This window comes from Hemiscyllium ocellatum, chromosome 32 (genome assembly GCF_020745735.1).
Source record: "Hemiscyllium ocellatum isolate sHemOce1 chromosome 32, sHemOce1.pat.X.cur, whole genome shotgun sequence".
NCBI classification, from domain to species: Eukaryota; Metazoa; Chordata; class Chondrichthyes; order Orectolobiformes; family Hemiscylliidae; genus Hemiscyllium; species Hemiscyllium ocellatum.
Genome location: NC_083432.1, coordinates 51,428,049 through 51,452,225, shown reverse-complemented (window position 1 = coordinate 51,452,225; position 24,177 = coordinate 51,428,049). Strand labels below are relative to the sequence as shown.

General features: G+C 50.8%; 1 protein-coding gene across 1 annotated transcript in view; it reads left to right on the top strand.

Annotated features, from left to right (window-relative positions):
* cntnap1 (contactin associated protein 1) overlaps positions 1–24,177 on the top strand; it is a 74,221-nt gene that overhangs the window by 37,449 nt on the left and 12,595 nt on the right. Inside the window, exons 12-18 of the mRNA XM_060849057.1 lie at positions 2,954–3,076; positions 3,468–3,671; positions 4,532–4,688; positions 4,908–5,035; positions 18,208–18,375; positions 19,137–19,355; positions 20,198–20,437. Coding sequence (XP_060705040.1) covers positions 2,954–3,076; positions 3,468–3,671; positions 4,532–4,688; positions 4,908–5,035; positions 18,208–18,375; positions 19,137–19,355; positions 20,198–20,437 — 1,239 coding nt within the window. The remainder of the gene's footprint in view (positions 1–2,953; positions 3,077–3,467; positions 3,672–4,531; positions 4,689–4,907; positions 5,036–18,207; positions 18,376–19,136; positions 19,356–20,197; positions 20,438–24,177) is intronic.

Genomic DNA, 24,177 nt, shown 5'->3' with positions numbered 1-24,177 from the left:
AAAGTGAACCGCCACACACATTTCCACATTAAACTCCATTTGCCCCCTCTCAGCCCAGCTCTGCAACTTCTCCATTACCCTCTGTAACCTGCAACATCCTTCGGCACTGTCAACAACTCCATCGACCTTAGTGTCATCCACAAATTTACTAAGCCACCCTTTTACACCCTCATCCAGGACATTTATAAAAATGACAAATAGCAGTGGCCATGAAACAGATTCTTGTGGTACACTGAATTCCAGGATGAACATCTCCCATCAATCACCATCCTCTGTCTTCTTTCAGCTAGCCAATTTCTGATCCAAACAGCTAAATTACCCACAAACTCATGCCTCTTTTTTTAATGCAATAGCCTATTATGGGAAACCTTATCAAATGCCTTAGTGAAATCCACCTGTACCACATCAACTGCTTTACCCTCATCCATCTGTTTGGTCACCTTCTCAAAGAACTCTGAAGGTTTGTGAGGCACAACCCCACCCTTCACAAGTCAAGCAGCCAGTATCTCTGTATTCTCCTCGACAAAAGTGTCTTTTTCCAGTGTGAATACTGATGAAAAATATTCATTTAATGCTTCTCCTACCTCCTCTGACTCCACACAACTTTCCATTACTGTCATTGATTGGCCTTAATCTTACTCTAGTCATTCTTTTATTCCTGACATAGCTATAGAAAGCTTTAGGCTTTTCTTTGATCTGTGCTGCCAATTACTTCTCATGTCCCCTCCCGGCTCTTCTTAGCTCTCTCTTTAGGTCCTTCCTGGCTAAATTTTAACTCACAAGTGCCCTAACTGAACCTTCATGTCTCATCTTCACGTAAGTCTTCTTCTTCCTCTTGACATGAGATTAAACTTCTTTAGTAAACCACAGCTCCCTTGCTCGAACACTTCCTCCCTGCCTGACAGGTAAGCACTTATCAAGGACATGCAATCATTGTTATTTGAATAAGCTTCACATTTCAATCGTGCCCATCCCCTACAGTTTCCTTCCTCATTCTTTGCATCTTAAATTTTGTCGAATTGCATCATAATTGCCTTTCCATCAGCTATAACGCCTGCCCTGCGTTTTATACCTATTCCTTAACATTGCTAAAATCAACATAACAGAATTGTGGTCACTATCACCAATGTGCTCACATACTTCCAAATCTAACACCTGGCCTGGTTCATTACCTGGTCCCAAATCCAGTGTGGCCTTTTCCCTGATGGCCTGTCTACATACTGTGTCAGGAAACACTCCTGCACACATTGGACAAAAGCTGACCCACCTAAAGCACTTGAATTATAGCATTTCCAGTCGATTTTGGAAATTAAAGTCCCCTCTAACAACTACTCTGTTACTCTCGCTCCTATCCAGAGTCATCTTTGCAATCCTTCCCTCTATATCTCTGGAACTATTCGGAGGCCGATAGAAAACTCCCAACAGGGTGACCTCTCCTTTCCTGCTTCTAACCTCAGCCCATACTACCTTAATCGATGTGCCCTCAAACGCCCTTTTTGTGCCACCGTAATACCGTCCTTGACTAACAATGCCGCACCTCCCTTTCTTTTACCACCTTCCCCATTCTTACTGTAATATCTAAGCCCCAGAACCTGCACCAACCATTCTTGTCTCTGCTCTATCCATCTCTCTGAAATGGCCACAACAACAAAGTCACAGGTACCAACCCATTCTGCAAGTTCACTCACCTTGTTCTGGCTGCTCCTGACGTTAAAGTAGACACACTTCAAAACCACCTTCTGGCTTGCTGTGCACTCTTATGATCTTGAAAGCTTAATTCAGTTGTCACTACTCTCAACCTCCTGGACACTGGAGCTACAATTTAGATTCCCATCCCCCTGCTGAATTAGTTTAAACCCTCCCGAAGAGCATTAGCAAATCCCCCCCCCCCCCCGCCCCAGCATATTGGTACTCCTCTGGTTCAGGTGTAGACCATCCTGTTTGTAGAGGTCCCACCTACCACAGAATGAGCCCCAATTATCCAGGTATCCGAAACCCTCCCTCCTGTGCTATCACTGTGGCCAGATGTTCAACTCCTCTCTCTCCCTGTTCTATAGTGAAGAAGGCAAATAGTGTGATGGTCTTCCTATTGAGAAGGAAGCAGGGATATCTTACTGCAAACGTATAGCGCCTTAGTGAGACTATACAGAGAGTATCAAGTGCAGATTTGCTCTTCTTATCTGAAGAAGGGTGTTCTGGCAATGGAGGTTGTGCAATGAAAGTTTATCTGACTGAGTCTGGGATGCATGAAGAGCGACTGGGTTGGTTAGGGCTATATTCACTGAACTTAGGAGAAAGAGGGGAGGTCTCTTGGAATCTATAGAATTCTAATTCTAAGGGTTAGACAGGGTAAATGCAAGAAGGATGTTCCCAATGACCAGGGAACCCAGAACTTGGAGTCATAGTTTAAGAATGTGGGGTAGGCTTCATAGAGCTGGGATGAGGAAAAATGAGGAGAGGTGTCTTCACCCAGAGAGTGGTAAATTCCACATGTTCACTAGCACAGAAAACAGGTGAAGCCAAAACATTGACTGCTTCCAAAAAGGAATTAGATATAGTTCTTGTGACTAAAGGGGTCAAAGGGTGTGGAAGAGAGTGGGCCCAGGGGACTGAGATGGATGATCAGCCACGATGATATTGAATGGTGGACCAAGTTTGAAGGACTGAATGGCCTACTCCTGCTCCACTTTCTATGTGTCTCGATGAAAAAATGTAACTGAATAAAATCAGATACACGTGAGTGAGCTGTACCCTGAATGAAGTGGGATTCTGCACAGTTAACTACAGAAGATAATGTACAGTAGCTATTGCAGATGCAGCTGTGTTGATGTCTGGAGTAAATCAATGACTGTGATTCTGTTTTTATCCTAATCACATCATTCCATCTCCCCAATCATTCCTCCTCCTCCTGTCTTCATCACCCTTCCACACTCTTCTTGCAATTCTGTGCTAGCCTTCTATCCTGAGTCATGTGATGGGTACAGAAAACTGGGCGTGCGAACATCTGGAAACTACACTATTGACCCTGATGGGAGTGGTCCTTCCAGACCCTTTACTGTTCACTGCAGAATGACAGGTATTTCTCATGTTTCACCAGACCAGCACAGGGATCATTCTGCTCCAGCAATATCCTACTTCGTGTCTTTGCTGGCCTCTGCTGCACTGTTACCCCAGTGTGGGGCATCACTGCACTGTCAGCTGAGTGTGGGGCATTATGGCCTCTGTTGAACTTTTACCCCAGGGAGGGAGGGAGAGGGGGATCATTGGGGAGGAGAAGAACAGTGGAGGGGGTTTACAATGGGAAGGGGAGTGAGATTGCGATGGAGGAGGGGGAATGCGATGGGGGAGGGGGAATTACAAGGGGTGAGGAGGATGGTGGTGGCAGGGGAGTGGTGGAGGGGATGGTGATAGAGATGGGGATTGCAGATGAGAAGCTGAGATCTCACTCATTGACCTTCTGTTCTCAGAACATAAAGCCTGGACAATTGTTTACCACCAACAGCAGCAAGAGGTCAAAGTAACTGGTTCGACTTTAGATCAGCCTTTTGTGGGACAGATCAAATATTACAACAACACAGAGGAAGAGATTTCTGCAATAACTCTAGCAGCTGAGTATTGTGAACAGAGTATCTCCTTCTCCTGCTATAGGTCCCGCCTCCTCAACAGTCCATGTGAGTACAAGAGAACTTGGCAAACAGTAACTTCACGTATGTGTTCAACACAGTCTGTGCTGGAGGTCCATGTGGTTAATAGAGAGAAATCGGTTTAAGATCTGTTCTGTCTGATCTATAGGCATGGTGACAGGTACATATTGGCCTGTCTGAGGGCACTACAAGTAATTCTCCTGTAACGCTGTAGTTGCATTCCAGTGAAGCCTCACTTTATATAAATAATGGGGCCTATGGGAAAAGAGAGGTTAAGGGCAGACAGGAAAAAAAACACTCACAATCACTCAAAAACCACCCAAAAATCTAACACAAAGTATGGCATAGCCTGAATGAAGGTTGAAATCATATTTATTAATAAAACAACAGTAAATCTAACAGTATGTTTTAAAAAATGTAAAAAAGCAGCTCTGTTGGCAGCTGACATTGTGCATGCATAGTAAGAGCACCGGTGCATGCACAGAATGAAGCACACAAACTGATTCCCGCTGGAATTGCACTATTGTCAACAGAAGTAAGCGTTATCCAAAATACTGTTCCCTAATTGTTCAGCGATGTTATAGCCATATCAAGCTGCCGAAACATGCATTATTCTAAAACTACCTGTAATTATGGTAGTTCTATCCTTCTGAGGTACCTTCACCTGTCCCTCTGTGATATCACCACCTGGTTTTTCTCTCTCTCTCTTTCTCTCATTCCTCAGACTGTTCCCCTCCCTCCCATAATTCCTCCACCTGTCTCCCATCTCCACCCCTGTTCCATGGTTCCTCTAACTATCTCTCAGCGATGTCTTCGCCTATCTCTTAGCATGTCTCTGCCTGTGTCTCTGTGATATTTGTGCCTGCCTCTGTGATTTCTCCTGCTAGCTGGGCTGCCTTTCTCCTGGTGGCTGGGCCGTGGATTTGAGAAACATTTCTATTGGGGAGGTGCGACTCCTGGGAGTCAAAGATGTGCCTGTGGGATGGAGAAGAGCTGCACTGACCCCAAGTATTTCTGTAATTGTGATGCAGACTACAGACAGTGGTGAGTTAGCTGTGTGACTACTGTCACTACCGGGTGGTGAACAATCCTGTTTGTGTTGAAAATACCTCATTTTTGTTTATTGTTTTAGGTCTGTGTCATCCATTCACCCCATCCCCAGTTCCCTATATCTCTTGATCTGTCTCTATTCCCCTAATTCCCATGTTCTATCACTGCCCACCACACCACGTTCTCTCTGACAACCCTCTCCATCTTCCTTAGGAAGACTGACCGAGGTTTGCTCAGGTACAGGGAGGACCTACCAGTCACAAAAGTTGTTGTTGGTGACACAAACCGTTCCGGCTCTGAGGCGCGATTTACTGTGGGTCCTTTGCGTTGCTATGGAGATGGTGAGTGCCCTGGAGCCAGGTGGTTTGGGCAATGAAGAGGTGGGGGAGGGAGTAAGTATTGTTGTCCCCTCCCGAAAGAGAGAGCGTCACTGTACGAGGATAGGGTATGGGGGTGGGGATGGGGTGCAATTATTTAAGCTAATTAGTGTTTTAATTGCATGGAAAATTATGGAAAAATTAAAGTTGGACTTGGAAATCAGGTAGTGATTCTGCAGAAAAGATATTTGTGGAATGTCTGTGAGTTTTTTTTTGGAACTTGTGGTAGACCCCACTAGCAGACAGGCAATTCTGGATTTGGTATCATATAATGAGGCAGAATTGATTAGGGAGTTTAAGCTAAATGAACCCCAAGGTGCAGTGTCAATAAAATGATAAAATTCATGCTGTAATTTTAGAGGGAAAAGCTGGAACCAAATCTAACCGTATTATAATTGAGTTAAGGCAACTACAAAGACATGAAGGAGGAATTAATCAGTGTTGATTGAAAGGGGAGCCTATCAGGGAAAACAGGGGAGCAGCAGTGACAGGACTTTCTGGGTATTTCGGGAGGCACAACAGAAATTCATCCCAATGAAGATGAAACACACTTAAGAGGAGGATGAGAAAACCATAGCTAACAAGAGAAGCCAGGGACAGCATAAAAGTAAAAGGAAAAGCATATGATGTGGTGAGGATTAGTGGGAAGAAAGAGGTTTGGGAAGTCTTTAAAAACCAACAGATGATAATGAGAAGAGCAATAAGTGGGGAGAAAATGAAATTTAAGAGTAAGCTAGCTTGTAATAAAAATGGAAATTGCATAAATTTTAATTAGATGTATGAAACAGAAGAGAGAGGCAAAGTTGGACATTGAACCACTAGAAAATGAAGCTGGGGTAGTATTAATGGGGATCAAAGAAATAGTGGAGGAACTAATTAGTACTTTGTATCAGTCTTCAAGGTGGAAGACACCAACTGCGTACCAGGACTTCAAAAGAGTCAGTGGGTAGAGGTGAGTAGTGGTCATCACTAAGGAGAAGATACTGGGGAAATTGAAAGGTCTGAAGGTCACCTGTACCAGATAGACTACACCCCAGAGTGCTGAAGAAGGAAGCTGAGATTACGGAGACATTGTGAAAATGGGTGATGTAACACTCCTGTTTAAGAAGGGAGACAGAAGACAGGAAATTATACACTGGCTAGGTTGACTTTGGTTGCTAGCAAGACTTTAGAGTCTATTATTAATGGCGAGATTATGGAGTACTTGGAAGTAGTCATACATGACCAATCTGTTAGAATTCTTTAAGGTGAAAACAAACAAGTTAGACAAAGGAGAGCCAGTGGATGTGATTTATTTGCATTTCCAGAAGGCGGTTGACAATGTCCACACAGGAGGCTGCTAAATAGGATAAGAGCCTATGGTGTTAGGAGCAAGGTACTGGCATGAACAGAGGATTGACCGACTATCAGAAGGTAAAGAGTATGGATAAAGGGGCATTTTTCAGGATGGCAACCAATCAGTAGCAGAGTTCAGCAGGGGTCTCTGATGGGACCACAACTATTTAAGTTTTAAAGAGAGGTGATTAGAAAGGGGGTGAAGGGTTATAGAGAGAAAGCAGGAGAATGGGATTGAGAAACATATCAGCAATGATTGAATGCTGGATCAGACTGGATGGGCCAAATGGCCTAATTCTGCTCCTATATCTTATGGTCTTATGGAAGTGGGTGGTGTGTGTGTCTGTGAGGGTGTGGAGTGTGTGTGGGGGTGTCTGTGTGTGGGTGTAGGGTGTGTGTGGTGTATGGGGGGGTGAATGTGGTGTGTGTGTGAGTGTGGGGGAGTGTATGTGGTGTGAGTGTGGGGGAGTGTATGTGGTGTGTGTGTGGAGGAGTATGTGGTGTGTGTGTGGGGGGGTGCATGTAGTGTGTGTGTATGTGGGGGGGGAGTGTATGTGGTGTGTGTGTGTGTGGTGTGTGTGTGTGTGGTGTGTGTGTGGTGTGTGTGTGTGTGGTGTGTGTGTGGGGGTGGTGTATGTGGTGTGTGTGTGGGGGTGGTGTATGTGGTGTGTGTGTGGGGGGGGTGTATGTGTGTGTGTGTGTGGGGGGGGAGTGTATGTGGTGTGTGTGTGTGGGGGGGGAGTGTATGTGGTGTGTGTGTGTGGGGGGGGAGTGTATGTGGTGTGTGTGTGTGGGGGGGGAGTGTATGTGGTGTGTGTGTGGGGGGGAGTGTATGTGGTGTGTGTGTGGGGGGAGTGTATGTGGTGTGTGTGTGAGGGGGAGTGTATGTATGTGGTGTGTGTGTGGGGGGGAGTGTATGTGGTGTGTGTGTGAGGGGGAGTGTATGTGGTGTGTGTGTGAGGGGGAGTGTATGTGGTGTGTGTAGTGTGGTGGGGGTGTGGGAATGTGTGTGTAGTGTGGTGGGGGTGTGGGAGTGTGTGTGTAGTGTGGTGTGTGTGGGGGTGTGTATAGTGTGGTGTGTGTGTGGGGGGGTGTATGTGGTGTGTGTGTGGGGGGGGTGTATGTGGTGTGTGTGTGGGGGGGTGTATGTGGTGTGTGTGTGTGGGGGGGGGAGTGTATGTGGTGTGTGTGTGGGGGGGGAGTGTATGTGGTGTGTGTGTGGGGGGGAGTGTATGTGGTGTGTGTGTGAGGGGGAGTGTATGTATGTGGTGTGTGTGTGAGGGGGAGTGTATGTATGTGGTGTGTGTGTGAGGGGGAGTGTATGTGGTGTGTGTGTGGGGGGGAGTGTATGTGGTGTGTGTGTGAGGGGGAGTGTATGTGGTGTGTGTGGAGGGTGTATGTGGTGTGTGTGGGGGGTGTATGTGGTGGGTGTAGTGTGGTGGAGGTGTGGGAGTGTGTGTGTGTAGTGTGGTGTTTGTGTGGGGGGGTGTATAGTGTGGTGTGTGTGTGTGGGGGGGTGTAGTGAGGTGTGTGTGGGGGGGGTGTATGTCGTGTGTGTGCGTGTGAGGTGTATGTGGTGTGTGTAGTGTGGTGGGGGTGTGGGAATGTGTGTGTAGTGTGGTGGGGGTGTGGGAGTGTGTGTGTAGTGTGGTGTGTGTGGGGGTGTGTGTAGTGTGGTGTGTGTGTGGGGGTGTATAGTGTGGTGAATGTGTCTGGGGTGATGTATAGTGTGGTGTGTGTCTGGGGTGATGTATAGTGTGGTGTGTGTGTGGGGGGGTGTAAGTGAGGTGTGTGTGGGGGAGTGTATGTGGGGTGTGTGTTGGGGGTGTATGTGGTGTGTGTAGTGTGGGGGTGTGGGAGTGTGTATGTAGTGTGGTGTGTGTGGGGGGGTGTATAGTGTGGTGTGTGTGTGGGGGGGTGTATAGTGTGGTGTGTGTGTGGGGGGATGTAGTGAGGTGTGTGGGGGGTGTAGTGAGGCGTGTGTAGGGGTTGTATGTGGTATGTGTGTGTGGGAGGTGTATGTGGTGTGTGTAGTGTGGTGGGTGGGTGTTTGTAGTGTGTGTGTGCGGGGGGGTGTATAGTGTGTGTGTGGGGGGTAGAGTGTGGTGCGTGTGTGTGGGGGGTAGAGTGTGGTGCGTGTGTGTGGGGGGGTGTATAGTGTGGTGCGTGTATGTGTGGGGGGGTATAGTGTGGTGTGTGTGTGGGGGAGTGTATGGTGTGGTGTGTGTGTGGGGGGGTGTATAGTGTGGTGCGTGTATGTGTGGGGGGGTGTATAGTGTGGTGTGTGTGGGGGGGGGGGGTGTAGTGAGGTGTGTGGGGGGGTGTAGTGAGGTGTGTGGGGGGTGTAGTGAGGTGTGTGTAGCGGGGTGTATGTGGTATGTGTGTGTGGGAGGTGTATGTGGTGTGTGTAGTGTGGTGGGTGGGTGTTTGTAGTGTGTGTGTGCGGGGGGGTGTATAGTGTGTGTGGGGGGGGTAGAGTGTGGTGCGTGTGTGTGTGGGAGTGTATAGTGTGGTGCGTGTATGTGTGGGGGGGTGTATAGTGTGGTGTGTGTGTGGGGGGGTGTAGTGTGGTGTATGGGTGTGGGGGGGTGTGTAGTGTGGGGGTGTGTGTTGGGGGTATGTGGGGGTGTAGTGTGAGGGGTGTAGTGTTGGGGGGTGTAGTGAGGTGTGTTTGGGGGGGTGTATGTGGTGTGTGTGTGGGGGGGTGTATATGGTGTGTGTAGTGTAGTGGGGGTGTGTGTGTAGTGTGGTGTGTGTGCGGGGGGTGTATAGTGTGGTATGTGTGTGGGGGGGTGTATAGTGAGTGTGATGTGTGTGTGGGGGGGTGTAGTGTGGTGTATGAGTGTGGGGGAGTGTGTGTTGGGGGTATGTGGGGGTGTAGTGTGGGGGGTGTAGTGTGGTGTGTGTGGAGGAGGGTTGTAGTGTGGTGTGTGTGGGGGGGATGTAGTGGGAGGGGTGTAGTGTGGTCTGTGTGGGGGGGTGTAGTGTGGTGTGTGTGTGGCAGTGTAGTGGGGGGTGTGTGTGGGGGAGGGTTGTAGTGTGATGTGTGTGTGGGGGGGATGTAGTGTGATGTGTGTGTGGGGGGGATGTAGTGTGATGTGTGTGTGGGGGGGATGTAGTGTGGTGTGTGTGTGGGGGGGATGTAGTGTGGTGTGTGTGTGTGGGATGTAGTGTGGTGTGTGTGTGTGTGAGGGATGTAGTGTGGTGTGTGTGGGGGGGGTGTAGTGGGAGGGGTGTAGTGTGTGTGTGGGAGTGTAGTGTGGTGTGTGTGTGTGGGGGGGTGATGTAGTGTGGTGTGTGTGTGTGGGGGGGTGATGTAGTGTGGTGTGTGTGTGGGGGGGATGCAGTGTGGTGTGTGTGTGGGGGGGTGTAGTGTGGTGTGTGTGTGGGGGGGGTGTAGTGTGGTGTGTGTGTGGGGGGTGTGTAGTGTGGTGTGTGTGTGGGGGGGTGTGTGGTGTGGTGTGTGTGGGGGGGTGTGTGGTGTGGTGTGTGTGGGGGTGTGTGGTGTGGTGTGTGTGTGGGGGGGTGTAGTGTGGTTGTGTGGGGGGGTGTAGTGTGGAGTGTGTGTGTATGTGTGGGGGGGGTGTATAGTGTGTGTGTGGGGGATAGAGTGTGGTGCGTGTGTGTGGGGGGTAGAGTGTGGTGCGTGTGTGTGGGGGGGTGTATAGTGTAGTGTGGTGTGTGTGGGGGGGTGTAGTGTGGTGTGTGTGGGGGGGTGAAGTGTGGTGTGTGTGGGGGGTGTGTAGTGTGGTGTGTGTGTGGGGGGTGTGTAGTGTGGTGTGTGTGTGGGGGGTGTGTAGTGTGGTGTGTGTGTGTGGGGGGTGTGTGGTGTGGTGTGTGTGGGGGGGTGTGTAGTGTGGTGTGTGTGTGGGGGGGTGTAGTGTGGAGTGTGTGTGTATGTGTGGGGGGGGTGTATAGTGTGTGTGTGGGGGGGTAGAGTGTGGTGCGTGTGTGTGGGGGGGTGTATAGTGTAGTGTGGTGTGTGTGGGGGGGTGTAGTGTGGTGTGTGTGGGGGGGTGTAGTGTGGTGTGTGTGTGGGAGCGTAGTGTGGTGTGTGTGGGGGGGTGTAGTGTGGTGTGTGTGTGTGGGAGTGTAGTGTGGTGTGTGTGTGTGGGGGTGTAGTGTGGTGTGTGTGTGTGTGGGGGTGTAGTGTGGTGTGTGTGTGTGTGGGGGTGTAGTGTGGTGTGTGTGTGTGTGTGGGGGGGGTGTAGTGTGGTGTGTGTGTGTGTGGGGGGGGTGTAGTGTGGTGTGTGTGTGTGTGTGGGGGGGATGTAGTGTGGTGTGTGTGTGTGTGTGGGGGGGATGTAGTGTGGTGTGTGTGTGTGGGGGTGTAGTGGTGTGTGTGTGTGTGGGGGGGATGTAGTGTGGTGTGTGTGTGTGGGTGTGTGGTGTGTGTGTGTGGGGGTGTAGTGGTGTGTGTGTGTGTGGGGGGGGATGTAGTGTGGTGTGTGTGTGTGTGTGGGGGGGATGTAGTGTGGGGTGTGTGTGTGGGGGGGATGTAGTGTGGTGTGTGGGGGGGATGTAGTGTGGTGTGTGTGTGTGTGGGGGGGGGATGTAGTGTGGTGTGTGTGTGGGGGGGATGTAGTGTGGTGTGTGTGTGGGGGTGTAGTGGGAGGGGTGTAGTGTGGTGTGTGTGGGGGGGGTGTAGTGGGAGGGGTGTAGTGTGGTGTGTGTGTGTGGGAGTGTAGTGTGGTGTGTGTGTGTGGGGGTGTAGTGTGGTGTGTGTGTGTGTGTGGGGGTGTAGTGTGGTGTGTGTGTGGGGGTGTAGTGTGGTGTGTGTGTGTGTGTGTGGGGGTGTAGTGTGGTGTGTGTGTGTGTGTGGGGGGGTGTAGTGTGGTGTGTGTGTGTGTGTGGGGGGGGTGTAGTGTGGTGTGTGTGTGGGGGGGGTGTAGTGTGGTGTGTGTGTGTGTGTGGGGGGGATGTAGTGTGGTGTGTGTGTGTGGGGGTGTGGTGTGTGTGTGTGGGGGTGTAGTGGTGTGTGTGTGTGTGTGGGGGGGATGTAGTGTGGGGTGTGTGTGTGTGTGGGGGGGATGTAGTGGTGTGTGTGGGGGGGATGTAGTGGTGTGTGTGTGTGTGGGGGGGATGTAGTGTGGTGTGTGTGTGTGGGGGTGTAGTGGTGTGTGTGTGTGTGGGGGGGATGTAGTGTGGTGTGTGTGTGTGGGGGTGTGGTGTGTGTGTGTGGGGGTGTAGTGGTGTGTGTGTGTGTGGTGTGTGTGTGGGGGTGTAGTGGTGTGTGTGTGTGTGTGGGGGGGATGTAGTGTGGGGTGTGTGTGGGGGGGATGTAGTGGTGTGTGTGGGGGGGATGTAGTGTGTGTGTGTGTGGGGGGGATGTAGTGTGGTGTGTGGGGGGGATGTAGTGTGGTGTGTGTGTGTGTGGGGGGGATGTAGTGTGTGTGTGTGGGGGGGATGTAGTGTGGTGTGTGTGTGGGGGTGTAGTGGGAGGGGTGTAGTGTGGTGTGTGTGGGGGGGGTGTAGTGGGAGGGGTGTAGTGTGGTGTGTGTGTGTGGGAGTGTAGTGTGGTGTGTGTGTGGGGGGGTGTGTGGTGTGGTGTGTGTGGGGGGGTGTATAGTGTAGTGTGGTGTGTGTGGGGGGGTGTAGTGTGGTTGTGTGGGGGGGGTGTAGTGTGGAGTGTGTGTGTATGTGTGGGGGGGGTGTATAGTGTGTGTGTGGGGGGTAGAGTGTGGTGCGTGTGTATGGGGGGTAGAGTGTGGTGCGTGTGTGTGGGGGGGTGTATAGTGTAGTGTGGTGTGTGTGGGGGGGTGTAGTGTGGTGTGTGTGTGGGGGTGTAGTGTGGTGTGTGTGTGTGTGGGGGATGTAGTGTGGTGTGTGTGTGTGTGGGGGGGATGTAGTGTGGTGTGTGTGTGGGGGTGTAGTGGGAGGGGTGTAGTGTGGTGTGTGTGGGGGGGTGTAGTGGGAGGGGTGTAGTGTGGTGTGTGTGTGGGAGTGTAGTGTGGTGTGTGTGTGTGGGAGTGTAGTGTGGTGTGCGTGTGGGGGGTGATGTGGTGTGTATGTGTGGGGGGGGGTGTATAGTGTGTGTGTGGGGGATAGAGTGTGGTGCGTGTGTATGGGGGGTAGAGTGTGGTGCGTGTGTGTGTGGGGGTGTATAGTGTAGTGTGGTGTGTGTGGGGGGGGTGTATAGTGTAGTGTGGTGTGTGTGGGGGAGTGTAGTGTGGTGTGTGTGGGGGGGTGTAGTGTGGTGTGTGTGTGTGTGGGGGGTGTAGTGTGGTGTGTGTGTGTGTGGGGGGGATGTAGTGTGGTGTGTGTGTGTGGGAGTGTAGTGTGGTGTGTGTGTGGGGGGTGATGTGGTGTGTGTGTGTGGGGGGGTGTATATTGTAGTGTGGTGTGTGTGGGGGTGTGTAGTGTGGTGTGTGTGGGGGTGTGTAGTGTGGTGTGTGTGTGTATGTATGGGGGGGTGTATAGTGTGTGTGTGGGGGGATGTAGTATGGTGTGTGTGTGGGGGGGTGTAGTGTGGTGTGTGTGTGTGTGGGGGGATGTGTGGTGTGTGTGTGGGGGGGGATGTGTGGTGTGTGTGTGGGGGGGGAACAGTGTTGTGTGTGTGTGGGGGGTGTAGTGTAGTGTGTGGAGGGGGTGTAGTGTGGTGTGGGGGGTGTAGTGTGGTGTGTGGGGGGTGTAGTGTGGTGTGTGGGGGGTGTAGTGTGGTGTGTGGGGAGGATGTAGTGTGGTGGGTGGGGGGGGGGTGTGGTGTATGTGTGTGGAGGGTGTAGTGTGGTGTGTGTGGGGGGGATGTAGTGTGTGGATGTAGTGTGGTGTGTGTGGGGGGGATGTAGTGTGGTGTGTGTGTGGGGGTGATGTAGTGTGGGGGGGTGTGGTGTGTGTGGGAGGTGTAATGTGGTGTATGGGGGAGGTGTAGTGTGGTGTGTGGAGGGGGTGTAGTGGTGTGTGTGTGGGGGGGTGTAGTGGTGTGTGTGGGGGGGCGTAGTGTGGTGTGTGTGTGGGGGGGCGTAGTGTGGTGTGTGTGTGGGGGGTGTAGTGTGGTGTGTGGGGGGGTGTAGTGTGGTGTGTGTGGGGAGGATGTAGTGTGGTGTGTGTGTGGGGTGTAGTGGTGTGTGTGTGGGGGGGTGTAGTGTGGTGTGTGTGGGGGGGTGTAGTGTGGTGTGTGGGGGAGTGTAGTGTGGTGTGTGGGGGGGTGTAGTGTGGTGTGTGTGTGGGGGGGGATGTAGTGTGGTGTGTGTGTGGGGGGGGGATGTAGTGTGATGTGTGTGTGGGGTGGATGTAGTGTGGTATGTGTGTGGGGGGTGTGTAGTGTGGTATGTGTGTGTGTGGGGGGGGTGTAGTGTGGGGGTGAGTGTATGGTAGTGTGTGTGGGGGCTGTAGTGTGGTGTGTGTGCGGTGGGTGTTTGTAGTGTGGTTTGTGTGTGGGGGTGTAGTGTGGTGTGTGTATGGGTGGGTGTATAGTGGTGTGTATGGGGGGTATAGCGTGGTGTGCATGTGGGGGGGTGTAGTGTGGTATGTGTGTGGGGGCTGTAGTGTGGGGGGGTGTGTAGGGTGTGCATGTGTGTATGGTGGTGTGTGTGTGGGGGAGTAGTATGTGTGTGTGGGGGGGGTTGTGTAGTGTGGTGTGTGTGGGGGGGTATTTTGGGGGGATGTAGTGTGGTGTGTGTGGGGGGATGTAGTGTGGTGTGTGTGGGGGGGCTGTAGTGTGGTGGGGGGATGTAGTGTGGTGTGTGTGGCGGGGGTGTGTGTAGTGTGGTGTGTGCGTCTATGTGGGTGTGTGGGGGGTATGTGTGTATGGCGTGTGTGTCTGTGTGGGTGTGTGTGTATGGTGTGTGCCTGTGTGGGTGTGTGTGGGATATGTGTGTATGGTGTGGGGGGGTGTGTGGGGTTGTGGTGTGGGGGGTGTGGTGAGTGTGTGAGGTGTAGTGTGTGTGGGGTGTGCGTGTGTGGGGGGTGCGTGTGTGGGTGGGGGTGTGGTGTGTGGGGGTGGGTGTTGTGGGGCGTGGTGTGGGTGTGTGCTGTGGTGTGTGTACGTGTGTGCTGTGGTGTGTGTGGGGGTGTGCTGTGGTGTGTGTGGGGCTGTGGTGTGTGTGTGATGTGCATGGGGGTGTGGTGTGGGTGTGTGTGTGGTATGTGGTGGATGTGGTGTGTGGGGGGGTTTGGTGTGTGTGTGTCTGTGTGGGTGTGTGGTGGGTGGGTGTGTCTGTGCGGGTGTGTGGTGTGTGTGTCTGGGGGTGTGTGTGTGGTGTGGGTTGTGTGTAGGGGTGGTCTGTGTGGTGTGTGTGTGTGGGGTGTGGTGTATGGGTGTGGTGTGGGGGTGTGGTGTGTGTCTGTCTGTGTGGGTGTGAGGGGGTGTGGTGTGTGTGAGGGGGTGATGTGGGTGTGTGTGTGGGGGGTGGTGTGTATGGGGGTGTGTGAGGGTGTGGTGTGTGGGGTGTGTATGTTTGTGTGGGGTCTGTGTGTGTTGTGTGGGTGTATGTGGGGTGTGTGGTGTGTGTGTGGTGTATGTGTGTGGGGGTGTGTGGGGGATGGGGTGTGTGTGCTATGTGTGGTGTGTGTGTCTGTTTGGGTGTGTATGGGGGGGTGTGATGGGGTGTGGTGTGTGTTGGTGTGGGTGTGTGTGTGTGCGGGTGTGTGTGGTGTGTGGGGTGTGATGGGGTGTGGTGTGTGTGTGTCTGTGTGTCTGTGTGTGTGGGTGTATGTGGGGTGTGTGAGGGTGTGGGATGTTTGTGCAGTATGTGTGTGTGGGGTGTGGTGTGTGTAGAGTGGGGTGTGTGTGGGGTGGGGTGTATGTGTGAGTTGTGTGTGGGGTGTATGTGTGAGTTGTGTGTGGGGTGGGGTGTGTGTGGGGGGTCTGGGTGGGGTGGGGTGTCTTTGTGGAGTGTGTGTGTGGGGTCTGGGTGGGATGGGGGGTGTGTGGTGTGTGTGTCTGTGTGTGTGTGATGGGGTGTGGTGTGTGTGTCTGTGGGTGTATGTGGGGGTGTTGTGTGTGGGGTATATGTGTGTGTGGGGTGTGTGTCTGTGTGTGTATGTGTGTGGTGTATGTGGTCTGTGTGTGTCTGTGTGATGGGGTGTGGTGTGTGTGTGGTGTGGGTGTATGTGGGGTGTGTGGTATGTGTGTGTGGTTTGTGTGGTGTGTGTGGAGGGTGGAGTGTGTGTGGGTGGAGTGTGTGTGTGCGTGTGGGGTGTGATGGGATGTGGTGTGTGGGTGTATGTGGGGTGTGTGACGGTATGGGATGTTTGTGGATATGTGTGGGTGTGTGTGTGTGTTTGTGGGATGTGTTTGTGTGGTGTGTGGGGTGGGGTGTATGTGTGGGGGGTGTGTGGGGTGGGGTGTGTGTGGGGTCTGTGTGGGGTGGGGTGTGTGTGTGGTGCTTGTGTCTGTGTGTGTGTGTGATGGGGTGTGGTGTGTGTGTGTCGGTGTGGGGTGTGTGTGGGGTATGTGTGTGGTGTGCGTGTCTGTGTGTGATGGGGTGTGGTATGGGTGTATGTGGGGTGTGTGGGGGTGTGGTATATGTGTGTGTGCGGTTTGTGTGGTGTGTGTGGGGGTGTGTGTCTGTGGGTGGTGTGTGTGTGTGTGGTATGTGATGGATGTGGTGTGTGTGGTGTGTGTGTGTCTGTGTGGGGGTGTGGCGTGTGTGTGTCTGTGTGGGTGTGTGGTGGGTGTGTGTGTGGGGGGGTGGTGTGTGGTGTGTGAGGGGGTGTGGTGTGTTTGAGGGCGTGTGGTGTGGGTGTGTTTGTGTGTGGGGAGGTGTGGTGTGTATGGGGGTGTGTGGGGGTGTGGTGTGTATGGGGGTGTGTGGGGTGTGTATGTTTGTGTGGGGAATGTGTGTGTGTATGGGGTGGGGTGTGTGTGGGTGGGTATGTGTGTGGTGTGCGTTTGTGAGTGTGGTAGGTGTGTGGTGTGTCGTGTGTGGGTGGTGTGTGTGTGGGGGTTTGTGTGGTGTGTGTGGGTGTGGGTGTTTGTGTGTGTGTTGGGGTGTGATGTGTGGGGTGTGGGTGTGTCTGTGTGGATGTATGTGGGGTGTGTGAGGGTGTTAGGTATGTGTGTGGGAGGTATTTGTGTGGTGTGTGTGGATGTGGGAGTGTGTGGGTGGGGTATGTGTGTGGAGATGTGGTTTGTGAGTGTGTGTTTTGTGTGTGGGGGGAGGTGTGTGTGGTGTGGGGGTGTGTGTGTCTGTGTGGGTGTGTCTGTGGGATGGCGTGGGGTGTGTGTGTGTCTGTGTGGGGGGTATGTGTGTGTGGAGTGTGGGTGTGGGTGAGCGGTGTGTGTGGTGGGTGTGGGGTATATGTGGGTGTGTGTGTGTGGGGAGTGGTGTGTGTTTGGGGTGTGGTGTGTGTGGGTGTGGTGTGTGGGGAATGTGTGGTGTGTGGGGAATTTGTGTGTGTATGGGGTGGGGTGTGGGGTGTGTGTGGGTGGGTATGTGTGGTGTGCGTTTGTGAGTGTGGTAGGTGTGTGTATGTGGTGTGTGTGTGGGGTGTGTGTGTGGTGTGTGTGTGTCTGTGTGTGGTGTATGTGGTGAATGTGGTGTGTGTCTGTGGGGATGTGTGTGTGGGGTGTGGTGTGTTTGAGGGGGCGTGGGGTGGGGTGGTGTGTATGGGGGGTGTGTGGGGGTGTGGTGTGTATGGGTGTGTGTGGGGTGTGTATGTTTGTGTGGGGTCTGTGTGGGTGTGATGGGGTGTGGTGTGTGTGTGTGGGGGGTGTGTGTGGGTGGTGTGTGTGGGGGTTTGTATGGTGTGTGTGGGGGTGTGTGGTTTGTGTGGTGTGTGTGTTGGTGTGTGTGGTGTGGGGTGTGTGTGTGGTTTGTGTGGGGTGTGGGGGTGTGTGTGGTTTGTGTGGGGTGTGGGGGTGTGTGTGGGTGTATGTGTAGGGTGTGTGGGTGTGGTAGGTATGTGTGTAGTTTGTGGGTGGGTGTGTGTGTTTGTGTGGTGTATGTGGGGCTGTGTGTGTGTGTGGGGGGGTGTGTATGGGGTGGTGTGTGTGTGTTGTGTGTGGTTTGTGTGGTGCGTGGGGGGGGTGTGTGTGTGGTGGGTGGGTGTGTTTTTTGTGTATGTGTGGTTTGTGTATGGTGGGTGTGTGTGTTGTGTGTGGTTTGTGTGGTTTCTGTGGTGTGTGGGGTGGGTGTGTGCGATGTGTGGGGGGGGTATAGGTGTGGGTGGTGTGTGTTTATGTGTGAGTGTGTGTGGGGGTTTGTGTGGGGTGTGTGTGTGGGGTGTGCTGTGGGTATGTGTGTGTGTATGGGGTGTGATGTGCATGGTGTCTGTGTATGGGGTGTGGTGTGTGTGTGTCTGTGTGGGAGTGGGTGTGTGTGTTGTGTGTGGTTTGTGTGGTGTGTCTGTGGTGTATGTTTGTGTGTGAGTGTGTGGGGGGTTTGAATGGGGGTGTGTGTGTGGGTTGTGTGTGGTGGTGGTGTGTGTGTGGTGGTGTGTGTGGTGGTGTGTGTGGTGGTGGGTGCGGTGGTGGGTGCGGTGTGTGTGTGGTGTGTGGTGTGTGTGGTGGTGGGTGTGGTGTGTGTGTATGATGTGTGTGTGGTGGGTGGGTGTGGTTCGTGTGTGTGTGTGTGTGTGTGTGTGTGTGGTGCATAGGTGTGGTTCGTGTGTGTGGTGGGTGGGTGTGGTTCGTGGGTGTGTGGTGGGTGGATGTGGTTCGTGTGTGTGGTTTATGTGTGTTGGTGTGGTATGTGTATGGTGTGGGTGGTGTGTTGGTGGGCATGTGTGTATGTGGGTGTGTGTTGGTGTGTGTGTATGTGGGTGTGTGCATGTGGTGTTTTGAGTGTGTGTGTGTGTGTAATGTTCCTGACACCGCTGTTCTCTAGTCTCACACTGAGCTGTTTCCTTCTCCACAGGAGGTTCCTGGAACATGGCCTCGTTTGTTTCAGGGAATTATCTTCAATTTCCGAGCTTCAATCCCGGGCCTAGTGCAGACATCTCACTTTATTTCAAAACAACATCATCCCATGGTGTCTTTCTGGAGAATTCCGGGTACAGAAACTTCATCCGCCTGGAACTGAAATGTGAGTGTTATTGTCTGCAATTATAGATTGGGAAAATGAAAGAGCTTTAACAAAATTGGATTATAGAAACCAAAATACTGACCAATGAAACAAACAGAGTGAGCTTCTCAACTCCCAAGTGACCTACTCCCCATGTCTCCTTTTCCCAGAGGTTTAATCAGTGTGGGACCTCTGACCCCAGGGAATTGGTGTTTGTAAATTGTTCATTAAATTAGAAACTCAAATGATTGGTTAGTTGTTAAAAAAAAAGGTCAGAGGTGTAATAACATCTCTGCATAGAAAAGAAAAATTCCCTCCCTCACCTTCCTTTTTGTTGTTGTACTGCCTCTGGATGGCAGTGTTTGTAACTTATTTTCATTTGAAACACAGGCATCAAAGGAGGAGCTAAGTTCTGAGGTGGGTCCTACCGAGGCTGGGGTGTCTTATCTCCCCTTTCAGCAAACCTAACCGTAAGCCTATCTTAGATCTAATAAAAGAGCTGTGATCTTCCCAGTGGGGTTTGGCCTCTTGTCAAAGAAAGACATCAGAAGGGAAAGATGGAAACTGGTGTTTGTGCCAAACTGTAGGTTCAAAATAAAATTCTTGTAAGGCTCTGAAAGTCTTTTACTATCAAGTTCAACATATGGAGATTGATCTGCTACGCTTATGACCCTGTGACCCCCAGGATCAACAGGGGACCTCTAAAACTAAGGTTCATCATTTGACCCTCCCCCATCTATCTCCATGTTCAATCAGTGACCCTTTACTGTGGTGTTTTGCAGCAGAGAAGGTGGTTGCATTTTACTTTGATGTGGGTGATGGCCCAGAGGAACTACAGGTGGAGTCAGAAACCCTTCTGAATGATGATGCTTGGCACTTTCTGGAGGCAGAGATCAATGTGAAATTTGCCCGTCTACGGCTGGATGAGTCACCATGGCGACTGAGAGAGGCCCCACCACAAAGCTATGTATCCCTAGAGCTGGACAGGCCACTGTTTGTGGGTAAGTCTCAAAATCAACTTGGGACCCAGTGCCTGCTCAGTTTTTGGCAGGTGTCAATTGAATTTTATTCTGACAATTGGAATTGAAACTCTCACTGGATTGAAGTAGTGTTGAGAGGAGATTTTAATGTTCCTGAGCTGGGGAATTTCTGGATTTATGACGGTGTGATCAGCAGTTATCTGGTGGAATATAATCTGTACCACCATGTGAAAGCAACAAGTTGGCAAGTTTTGTTAATGAGGAGAAAATGAGGACTGCAGATGCTGGAGATCAGAGCTGAAAAATGTGTTGCTGGAAAAGCGCAGCAGGTCAGGCAGCATCCAAGGAGCAGGAGAATCGACATTTCAGGCATAAGCACCCCCCAGGTCATCTCCTCTGCCCTGAAGCTCTTCAGCCACGTCCTCAAACAGACTCGCTACCACAGCCACATCTCCTTCCTCAGCACCTGTCTATGGAACCGATTGACCCTGCATGGACTCCAGACTACCTCATTCCTGAAGAAGGGCTTATGCCTGAAACGTCGATTCCCCTGCTCCTTGGATGCTACCTGACCTGCTGCGCTTTTCCAGCAACACATTTTTCAGCTAAGTTTTGTTAATGAGGCAGGTTGTGTTTAGAACCATCCTGTATTCCAAATGTTTGATCTTGCTCATTGTAATTTTATATCTAACCTTCTTTTTGTTACATGAGACTCTTTGGTAAGGGCTTAATTCTGAAGGCATCTTTACTTCACCTCACTACAGCCTGTTTCTGGGAGGTGGTTTGTATTTATCTCTCTCAGTCGACATGTCCCTCACCCTCCTGCCAACTCCTACTGAGACTCTTGTTGTTTAATGTGACAGGAGCTGCCGAGTATCGGCTGAATGCATTTTTTGGCTGCCTGCGTGGTCTCCGAATGAATGGAGAAATCTTGAACCTGGAGCGGGAAGCTAACATTACAGAGGGAGTGAATGCAGGCTGTGTGGGAGAGTGCAACAGTACTGGGGTGCTGTGTCAGAACGGAGGCAGATGCATTGAGCGATACAGCACATACAGCTGTGACTGTAATTCCAGCGCCTTTGATGGGATGTACTGCCATAAAGGTACTGACTTCTAAATCAACTACATTATTCTGTATCTTTCTCTAGTTCTTTTGCTTACCTCCCTTCATTTCCTCCCCTGATTTCAAATCATCTTTGAGACCCACCCCGTTCTCTCATCCCTATACCAACTAAAATAATGACGATCCAACTTGCCTTCCTCTATGTGTAAGCTGTTCTTGTGATCAGTTTTCTATGTACTGTTCCTGCTCTTTCCAATCTCCTCTTGACAATCCTGTCAGAAACATTTGAACCCTCCATCACAAAAACTACCACTTACCAGCAACCAACTGCTATCCATGGGGGTGAGCTGCCTTTTTGAACCGCTGCAGCACACATGTTGTAGCAAGACTCACAATGCCATTAGGATGGGAATTCCAGGAATTTTACCCAGTAACCGTGAAGGAACAATGAGATATTTCCAAGCCAGGATGGCATGTGGCATGGAGGGGACTTTGAGGGGGTGGCATTCCCATATATCTGCTGTCCCAAAGAACTTTCATTAGAATGTAGGAACTGAGATTGCCCCTTCAATTCCTTGAGCATGTTTCACAGTTCAGTGGGCTTATTACTGATCTTGATCTAATTCCATATACTAACCTTCCCCTCCCATTAACCTCGCTTATCCCCCTACATACCAATCTGCTCCTTATACCCATCTCCTGCCTCATGTGTCTCCTGTTACCAGCAAAATACCTGCGTCTGTCATCAAATGTTTACATTTGATTGAGCATCAGCTGCTGTTTGCGGAAGAGAATTCAAAACCACCACCTATTGTTTGTCAAAGTGTTTCCTAGTTTTATGCCTGAAAAACCCAGCTCTAATTTTAAGCTAAAATTCCCACACACCAAGTCCTTGACTCCCCAACCAGTGCAAATAGTTTCTCTCTATTGACTTAACTGATCCCCTTAAATGCTTTGACAACTTGAGTCATCCCCTAAAGCTTGTAAATTCCAGGTTGGTGAATTCACCCACACCTCCCTCCAAAATCAGTATCCTTGAGGTCTGCAGTGCAGAACGACTCCCATTACTCTAGGTGTGACCTAACCAGGGCTTTGTATAACAAAATAATGAGTTTTATCCTCTTGTATTCTCAACCTGTACGTATAAGGCAATGTTGTCCTCCTCAAAGTTGAGGATAATTCTAAGTTGATAGTTATTTGAAAATTTCGAAGTGATATCTTGTGGATCCAAGTTGCTGTCATTAATACATTGTAACCTCTCCAAACTACTCGATGCTTTTATGGACTTCGGAATTTTCTGATTTTGGAACAAAGTTAAATGCCTAACAACAAGTGTATGAGGACTCGGCAAGATGGTGGTGATTCTGTAAGACTGCTGTGGACAGCTCTGCCTAACAGCCAAGTCATTCTGGTGTTTTTTGCCATCCCTGGCCAACTTATGTGGTGGAATTATTAGTTTAAAACCTTAGAGAACACATATTTGTTAATATTTGGGAGCGGGAACATACCAAAGGGAAAAGGAGCGAGCAAACAGCAGCAGGAAGGACACTCCCCTGCAGCACCAGACACACCAGAGACTGCAGCAACAGTAGCCTCTCCTGAACCCCCCGGGGATCTGACAGACTCTCGGGAATTGGCTGCGGCGATGGAGAGACTTACCTTGAAAGTTGGGGCTGCGATTGAGGAGATCCGTGGGGGGATTTGTGTCAAAGTCTAACCTATCGCATTCATGCTGCAGAAGCATGAGCAGAAGGTGCAGGACCTCGGGGAGAGGCTGGAGGAGGTGGAGGGTTGAACTGAGGTCTCGGAAGCTGCGATGGAATTCTCATCCAGTTGGATCCAGGTGCTGGAGCGAGAGCTGTGGGTCTTGTGAGACCATATCGACAACCTCGAAAATCAAGATGGGAGGATAAATCTCCGAATTGTCATGATCCCTAGAGGAAGGTGAGCAGCCAGTCAGCTTTTTTGAAAGCTGGCTACCGAAGTTTTTGGGCCTTCACATCGAGTCCAGCAGGCTGCAGATTGAAAGGGCTTTTTTTAGATTAGATTACTTACAGTGTGGAAACAGGCCCTTCGGCCCAACAAGTCCACACCGACCAGCCGAAGCGCAACCCACCCATACACCTACATTTACCCCTTACCTGACACTACGGGCAATTTAGCATGGCCAATTCACCTGACCCGCACATCTTTGGACTGTGGGAGGAAACCGGAGCACCCGGAGGAAACCCACGCAGACATGGGGAGAACGTGCAAACTCAGTCAGTCGCCTGAGTCGGGAATTGAACCCGGGTCTCGGGCGCTGTGAGACAGCAGTGCTAACCACTGTGCCACCGTGCCGCCCACCAGGTTTATCAGGTTACAGTGCACAGGTCAGGGCTAGTGCAGCATTCCCACCCCCCCTCCCTCCCCCGGCTTGGTCCTAGTGCACTTCCACTCATATAAGGACAAGCAAAAGTGATAGCAGCTCCTAGCTTACTGGGAAAGGATCCGCAGGCACTGCTGTACAAGGGGTCAAAAATCATGTTTTTCCAGGATTTCTCGGCAACTGTAATTCGAAAGAGGAAGTCCTTCGATAAAGTTAAAAAGACGTTGAGGAACCTGGGCATCCAGTACTCCATGAGATACCCCGCAGTGCTCCGTTTCAGCCACGAGGACTCAGTTTATATGTTTGACTCAGCGATAAAGCTGAAACTTTGTGGACACTTTAAAATAGATGGACTGGCCTGAAGAATACGGTTAATGTTTGTTCTCTTTTCTATCTTTCCCCATGTTTTCTCTTCTTGTTTTTATTCCTTTCTTTCTCCCTAACAATTTCCTTTCTGGAAAGGGGGGAACAGACCTTGGAATAAGTTGTTCCTATTTTTTTTAATAACTGGATTTTCTGATGGGAAATTTTGTGAATGTTCTTTGTTGTCTCTCCCCTTTCTTTTTGTTTGTTCGCTTTCTCTTAGTCACAAGTAGGGGTGACCTGAAGCCAGGGATGGGTGGAGTGCTCATCCTGACTTTGTCTTTTTTCTGTTGATTTAAGGATCATCATCTTGTTTTTTTCTGGTCTTAGGCTGGGGCGCATTCTGGGTTTGAAGGAGCTGTGAAGGAGGGGATGGATAGGGTGAATGTCCTCTATGAGCAAGGGAAGAGTCTTCCATTCAAGGTTTTAAAGTTGGTTTCCTTTGTAATTTTTTGGCAGTAATAGTTTATAGTTATGATAGAGTAGTTTCTGAATATATAGTTTTTCAATTTTATGAGCCTTTATTTACTTATGTTCAGTGCTTTGTTAGCAGGGTTCTCTCTCCGAGGGGTTCAAGGGTCTCTGAAAGGGGTTATGGCTAAGTGTCTTATTGAATGGTGCACCTGGAACATTAAGGGAAGTCATTCATCTGTCAAATAGAAAAGTGATTTCTAGCCTTAAGAGGGAGAGGGTCGATATCACTTTGTTGCAGGAAACCCATCTCGATGATGGGGAACACCTGAAATTACAACAGGGGGGGTTATGACCAGGTATTCTTCTCATCCTTCACTACTAAAAGTAGTGGTGGTACTTATCCAGAAAAATCTTGCGTTCACATTATTGGAGCAGGTGAAAGATGAGCAAGGATGGTTTGTGATATTTAAAGCCCTGATACATGGGGAGGAATATGGCATTTTAAATGTCTACTGTCCTTCTGCGCATCCCCTCAAATTTTTGATTAGTGCTTTCTCTAAGCTGAGTGCTTTTGGAACACGGCACAGTATTATAGTGGGGGGGGGAATTTTAATTGTCTTTTGGATGCGACAGTG